Here is a 7,829-nt window from a genome sequence, read left to right as displayed (position 1 = left end):
ACTACATTATTATTACGAGTATTTGGAATCAACTAATACTTGAACAAAAATCATTCTATTTAGAAACGAGTAATTGAATGGAATACGCGTATTTAAGCGCATTCCGTTCAATCAATCGATTTAGAGCGGAAGGAGGTTTCCAATCACTAAATAGTTCTTGTGACGTCGTAGCGGATACAAAAAATGTGCCACGCTTGGTTTTCATACAAATTGCTGTACTTGCGGCCTAGATATGTCTGTGGTTACATTTCTATCACCATGACTATCGTTCCGCGTTCCAGTTCCAAAAAAAAACAGTGACAAATCACCGTGATTGTTGTATTTTTAAGCTGATTGCCTCGTAGCCAATGCTTAGTAAATTTTTTAGTTAATATAAAAATCACCGTGAAAAACAAATGGCAGGTTTTTGTAGTTAGTTTTTTCACAAATTAATTTTTAATTAGAAGTATTATTACGTTTTAAGTTTCTTATGGTCGTATTCCAGAACTCTACTCAATGCTCAAGTCAGGACTTGAGTATGATTTCAAGCACTTGAAATTATACTCAGGGTCGTATTCTAGAACTCTTATTCAATGCAATACTCAAGTCCTGACTTGAGTATGGAGTATAGTTCTGGAATACGACGCTCAATCCTTTGTTGCTTGTATAATGGTTTTTATTCCTTGTTTTGTGTTTCTTTTTGTAAATTGTTTTTTTTTTTGGAAATAAAATAAATTAAAAAAAAGTTATTTAACTGGGTTAACTTGAGTTAATCCCACAAGTCAACTCGAGTAATTTTTTGTGAACTCGAGCTAGCTCGGTTCGGTTCCCGCCGTGCCGAATACTTCATTCATACAGCGCGTCGTCGGCTATTCGTTATCACTCGGTCGGTTCAGCGACCTTCGGAACACGATCCAGTCGCGATTGGCCGGCTGATTGTGCCCAACTCGATCTGAATCGTCCGTTCGAATTCTATTCGCGACTCGCGGTTGCTCTGTCAGACACCGAGTCGAATTAACTCGAGCTGGCAGACACTCGACTCGAGTTAAAAATAATATATAATTCGTCCCATCGTTTAAGACCTTTTTTTTCCATCCTCTAAGCTTTAAACGATGATGGAAAAAAATAAAGGGTTTTTAGTAAACCATTACAAACATGGTTTATATTCGGATTTGGCGAGGCCGTAAAACTCACAAAAAAACACGCTTCGCTTGGAAAAAAAAAAAGAAAAATATGGCGGACGGTGGCTGGTGCACGCTAGTATTGCGAATTTGGGTATCATAATATAATTTTCACTCAGTAATTGCGTACAAAATATAAATATCGGGGTGATTTAACATTATTATATTATTTACTATTTCTTGCAAATCGCGTGTCGGCTCGCGTCGCGGTATTCGCCAATGGCGCTGTGCTAGCGAGACGCGTTGTGCGGTGCAGTCTGTCCGCCGACGTCGCATCAATTCAGTGACAAAGCCTCAAGATGACGCAGTTTCTTCCGCCGAATCTGCTGGCACTGTTCGCGGCACGGGATCCGATCCCGTACTTGCCGCCGGCCGCGAAGCTGCCCCACGAGAAGAAGCAGAAGGGCTACGACGGCGTGGGAGCGTTCCTGTCGGGCTTCGAGCTGCCGGGCGAGACTCCGCCCCCGACGCGCGTCGAGACCCGCGAGGAGCGCGCGGAGAGGCGCCGCCGCGAGCGCGCCGAGCAGGCCGCCTACAAGCTGGAGCAGGAGATCGCGCTGTGGGACCCGCACGCCAACGCGAGGGCCACCCTGGACCCCTTCAAGACGCTCTTCGTGGCGCGCATCGTGAGTGCTCTCGCTGCAGTCGCCGATTCATTGAAGCGTGTGTAGATTTGTTGCTCGCGTCCGAGAACGGACTGAATACTCGGCGGTTTCATCGAAGGGACACACGCCCTCGCTTTCCCGAATGAGACCGTGTATTTAGTAACCGATACGTAATGCATTTTCTCAATGGCTGTTTTCAGAACTATGACACGTCCGAGTCCAAATTGCGAAGGGAATTTGAGGGCTATGGACCTATCAAAAAGGTAAGTCAGTATCATTGACTGCAGTCAGGATTGTTTGAAAAAGTATATTTTTTAAATTAAATTAAATTTTATTTGCATTGCACCTGTGACCCAGGATGCTTCCTCCGCCTGTGACCCAGGATGCTTCCTCCGCCTGTGACCCAGGACACCATTGTGAACATGACAATAATTTCCATTAGTTAACTAGATGAAGATAAGAGTTCTTGCAGTGTTAAGTAATAATAATAATAACACTCACACTCAACATAAGTGAGTTAAAGTGCTGGTAATGCAGCAGCTTAGCGATCTATTTGTGCCTGTTTGTGTTTCAGATCTTCATGGTTTTCAACAAGGAGAATGACAAGCCGCGTGGCTATGCTTTCATCGAGTACGAGCACGAGAGGGACATGCACTGTGAGTGATACACTCGCAAATCACGCACACGTATACACACACACGCACATACACACACACACACACACACACACAAAAGACATACATTACGATTGCCAAGAGACAAATGCGGTAGCACACATTTGACATTAACATTTGAGTTAACTTATTTGCTTGTCATATCTGTGGAGCTGTTGAATATTAAAAAAGAAATCTGTAGAATGTTCATTGGAGAGACTTGAGCATAATTCTGTTGGATCAATGGCATGATGATAATAAATGTGTCCAAGTGAGCACCCACCGCACACATGCAGCGGCCCTGCGGTGGGGCCAGGGCGGCCCAGGCCGCGCTGCCCCCACTGCAGCCCGCCCCGCAGTGCCCCGCGGCGCCGGCGGGGGCAGCAGCGCCCGGCCCCCGCCCCGCGACCCACCCCCGCCGGCGGCGGCGGGGAGCGCCCCCTGCGGCGCCCGCGTCGTTCGTGCGTCAGATTAATGCGAGGTTTTTCTATTTCGCACCGCAGAGCCTGCCGTATAGTCTACCCGCCGCGGCCGACCGCCCCATTTAATAGGTTTGTATGTGGTGGTAAGATGCCAACATACAACGATGTCTTTCACTTGCCGATCTTGATGTTATCATAATTATCGTAGAACGCGTAGGAAGCGCCGGCGCCGCGCGAACCACACGCAGGTCTCTAGATCAATCCGTAATCGATATTGTTTAAGAAAGACGCGCATCCATCAGGTAAAGTGGTGTGTTCGTCTGTTGCGAGACGAATTCGTGTCAGGCAAATATTGGTTTCTCGAATGACGGCGAACAGGTAGTATGCATATAGTTGTTGTAACATTGAATTGGAAGGAAGTGCACAAACATTACGATGTTGTTGATGGTTAAAATGTGTGGTCGCGCCGGCGTCGTTGGTCGCGCTCCGGCCCTGGATGGTAAAATAAATTGAACGGTAGTAATGAGCGCTCGGTCGACGTGGATTCAAACGGTAGTATAGCCACGGCAAGTGTTGTCACTACAATATTGTTATTTAATATAATTAGCATAAAGTGTCGTCGCGTCGCGCGTTGCGTCGACGCCCAGGTAACGCCGCGCTGGTGGCCGCCGGTAGGTAGCTGTACGGCTCAGCGGTAGGTATACAGGAGGTATTGGCATTGCTACAGGCGCCGCGACGGCCGGGCGCCGCTGCAGCCTCGGCACCACTCTACACGCCCCTGTAGAGAAGCTTAAAGACTCGTCTGCGCTCGGTGACACCGTGGCCCTCGATAGATACCGAACATAATAATGCACACACTCAATAATAAACGGGTCATACGCGAATAAAGGAGTCGGCAACGGCGTCACCCAGTGGCCTCGATCGCTCGCGAGGCTGCAGCGGCTCCCGGTTCGCTCGTGTTTCGACGGTCGTATGTCGCGTTTCGTAGCGTTGGATTTCATTCCTTCTGTTCGTGAGTATCGCCCGCCCTCGCCGAGCTGCGTTTTGCTGCGAACAGCCGTTGTGTCACCCGCGATGCTTCAGCGTAGACGCGCGACGTCGAAGTCGTCTACGCTCAAACACCGTTCCTTTGACACAACGTTCGCGTAAAAGAAACTTTTGTAATAGCAAAAGACAACGCGGCGAGGCACGCCGGATTTACATTTGCCTGACGTGTCGTGTCGCGACGCGTCGGTACGGTACCGGTTTCATACATTTAATATGGTTAGATTTATATTAGTGTGTCGCAATCTGATGTGACGGCGTGTGCTGTGTGTATGAAACGTCAGACCCATTGTCAGACAAATATAAATCCGGTTTAATGAATGTTGATGAAACTGATTCGAACAGCGATTGAACGCCGCGCTTCATCCTTTCAATTTCAACCGACCATAGTCGCAACCGCCATCGCTATAGACTAGGCTGACGACAAAACGATTTGAGGTTTTGATCAACTGTGAGTGATTCGCGCGACATTCGCGCACGCGCATTGGCCTCACGCGCTGCGAGGACGCTGCATATGTTGTGTGCAAAAATAAACATTGTGGTCTACGAATACTGCGACACGGAGTGAGTATTTGTAGGGCGGGATGAGTAAGTTGTTGGGTATAGTGTAGTTTGTGGCAGTCCAAGTTTGTCTGCGCTCGGACGGACGTCGCGAGTGCTGCCACCTGGCCAATGTCGCGTGTCGCGTGTGTCGCGCGCGAGAGTCGCGTGTGTGTGCCGTGGTGGGTCTAACGCGCGTGTGTGTGTGCGCTGCAGCGGCGTACAAGCACGCGGACGGCAAGAAGATCGACGGCAAGCGCGTGCTGGTCGACGTCGAGAGAGCCAGGACCGTCAAGGGCTGGTTGCCGAGGCGCCTGGGTGAGTATCGCTTCCGTGTTGCGCTTTCTATTCTAGGCGACGTAGGTGCGAGGAGCCTTCTAATAGTGAAGGAAAACATCTGATAACAAACTACTTCGACGGAGGCGATCCCTGGAGTTATCTAGAGATAAAACGGATAGTGAATTGACCGGATGCCGGATATTCGGCGAGCACTTAGGCCAGATAGCCGGATATCCGGCTATCTAAACAAATATTTACCAGAAAAACGTTTACAGTGAATAAAAAATCGCAGATTTGGCAATATTTTAATATATTTGGTTGTTTGTTGTGCTGTAATGCAAATTTCTCGTGGTGGAGGAGGAAAAAAGCAATTACATCATTCTTTGGGTATATTAAAATTTTTGGTTGTTACAAGTATCTTAGCAGCTCTTGATACGCTCGTTTGCTTGTTATCTAACTATTGTAAGCCGTGGTACTGGATCTGCTAAAAAATGTACTTGTATTTGAAGATGGTTCAAATAAATTGTGATCGTGATCCTTTTATTTGATCATTTGGCATTAATTAGCAGTACCTAAAATTTAACAAAGTTTGTAAGAGTTGGTAGTGAAAAATTGTCCTCTGGGGCTGGTCTCGTTTTTATAAAATTAAGAAAAACACAAATTTTTGCCACTTAATGCTGGTTTTTATCCACTGTAATTTGTTTTTATTGAAATTTGAGTGCTAAATTTACAGATAACGTTATGTCACTTTATAGTTCTTTCAGTCGCAAGTAATAAACAGGTCGTCAACGGTCCTGTAGTCGCCGCCTATTCTGTTAGTCTTTCTGTATGTTTAATGAATAAACTAATTTGTTTGGCGTACTGAATGTGAATTTTTCTTATCTTTAAACGTTCGGCATACGGGTTTATCAGTCGGTATCCGGTCGGACACCGGATAGCCGCCGGATATCCGTTTCACCCGCAACCTAGACCGCAATCGTGGCGGCGGTTCGTCTAGCCGACGTGCCGACGTCACGCGCTACCCGTTCACCGCGAACCTCGCGCTGCCCCGCAGGCGGCGGGCTGGGCGGCACGCGCCGCGGCGGCGCCGACGTCAACATCAAGCACTCGGGGCGGGAGGACAACGAGCGCGAGCGGGAGCGCTACCGGCTGGAGCAGCGCGACAAGGACGACCGCACGCGCCACGACCGCGAGCGGGAGCGGGACCGTGAGTACCGCCGCGGCGCAAGCGCGGCCGCCACGCGCGCTGACGCCCGCCTCTCCGCAGGGGGCCGCCGGCGCTCGCGCTCGCGCTCGCGGCGCCGCTCGGGCTCGCGCACGCGCAGACGCGAGCGGCCGCGCCCCGACGCCGAGCGCGCGCGCGACGACGACGCCGACAGGTGCGTATGGCGGGGGGCGGAGGGCGGGGCGGGGCCCGCCGCCCGCCGCCCGCTGACCCTCTCTGCGGCAGGCGGCGGCGGCGCTCGCGCTCGCGCTCGGAGCGCCGGCGCGAGCGGCGCGACAAGGACCGCGACAAGGAGCGCGACCGCGACAAGAAGCGCTCGCGCAAGGACCGCGACCGCAAGGAGGCCAAGGTCAAGCCGGAGGACATCAAGGTCAAGCAGGAGCCCGTGGACGGTACGCGCCCGCCGCCGCGCCGAGGTAAGGCGTCGCCGCCGCGGCTCACGCCTCCGCTTCGCTCGGCAGACTATCCGGAGTTCAGCGTGTCGGGCGGCGTGGCCGTCAAGGTGGAGCCGGCCGACCACGACCACGACGACCGCGACCACCGCGAGCACGACCACGACGACAGCAAGTACGCGCCCGACGAGCACGACGACGCCAACGGCGACTACTACTAGCGTCGGCCGCGGCCCCGCGCGGGCGGCGACTCGCTCCCGACGTCTGTCACGCGTCCCCGCGAGAGGGGTCGCGTGACAAACGCCAGGTGACGAGAGCGCACCGCGCGCTGCCCCCTTCGGCTCTCGGCTCTCCTTTGTGCGACGGCCGGCCGCTGTCCAAAGTGTCGCCCGATGAAAAGAAAATTGTGCGATATCAAATTAATGATTTAAGAATATTTTTCAGTTCGTTCCTTTGTAAAATTTGGATATTTGTTTTGTCCTACAACACGTGGTGCGAAACGTACCGCGTGAAGGACCCTTTTCGGTGGAAAACCACACTTTGGACAGTCCGTGTTGCAGCAGCGTTTGCACGCTACGATTTCGTCGTTCTGCATTAATTATAAGCTTGTTCGCTAGTCGTGTCACTAAACAGTAGCTCGAGACGATTATATTTTAATACAAAATGAACTTAAGTGCTCGTTTTTCGTTACTCCACTGTTTGTTGCAGTGGATATAATTAACTGGACCATTTGTTGTCGACGTTGCGGCCAATTCCACAGAGTAGCCTATGCATTGACCGACATGTTTTGAGAGTTAGAGATGGAAAATATTGTTTGATGAATAAGCTCCTTAAAATCGTCCGCGACGCCGACAAAGCTGTACTACATGTTGTATGGTGTACGCCATACTGACCGAAGTGATGTGGCCAAGTGCCGTGACGGTTATTCATAGAAATAAATGTGATTATGAATTTTAGGCGTGCTTTTTATTTCCCATCCCGTTGAGAATTGAAGAATTCAAACCGTATCGCACTTGGGTGTTGCCATTAGAACAGGGCAGGCTCGCTAGTGAGTGCCACTTCCATCCTCTAAGGCGCCACGCGACATTCATTTGACGTGACGTATGTTACAATGAATTATTTGCCTTAACGCCATAATGTTATTCAAAACGAGTTATTGCAATCAGTGTTAGGCGTTTATCAATTAAATTTCAATCAGATAAAAAAATCAATTCAATTGAAATCAATTGCAATGTCGCAATTAATTTTAATTGCAATTGATTTCAATTGAATTGATTTTTTAATCTGATCACTCACTCACCCACTCACTCAAACTCACCCTCTTACTCACTCACTCACCCACCAACTCATTCTCCCACTCACTCACACCCATTCACTTGCCACACACTCACCAATATGCCCTATAAATTTATCAAAATTGTCAGTTTTAATTGTTAATCAAAAACATTGAAAAGATTGAAAATTGATCAATTGTTAATTGCAGATATACGCGATTAATGATTGATTAAT

The 7,829-nt window shown here is 49.6% G+C and overlaps 1 protein-coding gene across 1 annotated transcript; it reads left to right on the top strand.

Moving 5' to 3' along the window:
• The first annotated feature begins 1,215 nt into the window (after positions 1–1,215).
• On the top strand, positions 1,216–6,764 carry LOC113234237 (U1 small nuclear ribonucleoprotein 70 kDa-like). Its single transcript, XM_026469537.1, has 7 exons — positions 1,216–1,786; positions 1,966–2,028; positions 2,340–2,421; positions 4,641–4,742; positions 5,758–6,082; positions 6,154–6,320; positions 6,390–6,764. The coding sequence occupies exons 1-7, from the start codon at positions 1,460–1,462 to the stop codon at positions 6,539–6,541; spliced, it is 1,218 nt and encodes a 405-aa protein (XP_026325322.1). The 5' UTR covers positions 1,216–1,459; the 3' UTR covers positions 6,542–6,764.
• Positions 6,765–7,829: the final 1,065 nt, after the last annotated feature.

This window comes from Hyposmocoma kahamanoa, unplaced genomic scaffold (assembly GCF_003589595.1).
Source record: "Hyposmocoma kahamanoa isolate Upper Pololo Valley unplaced genomic scaffold, ASM358959v1 82, whole genome shotgun sequence".
NCBI classification, from domain to species: domain Eukaryota; kingdom Metazoa; phylum Arthropoda; class Insecta; order Lepidoptera; family Cosmopterigidae; genus Hyposmocoma; species Hyposmocoma kahamanoa.
This window is presented reverse-complemented; position numbering and strand designations above follow the sequence as displayed.

Coding starts and splice junctions, on each gene's coding strand:
- LOC113234237 (XM_026469537.1), top strand. CDS start 1,460: ATGACGCAGTTTCTTCCGCCGAATCTGCTGGCACTGTTCGCGGCACGG. Junction 2,029..2,339: donor GCTATGGACCTATCAAAAAG/GTAAGTCAGTAT, acceptor TTTGTGTTTCAG/ATCTTCATGGTTTTCAACAA. Junction 2,422..4,640: donor GCACGAGAGGGACATGCACT/GTGAGTGATACA, acceptor TGTGCGCTGCAG/CGGCGTACAAGCACGCGGAC.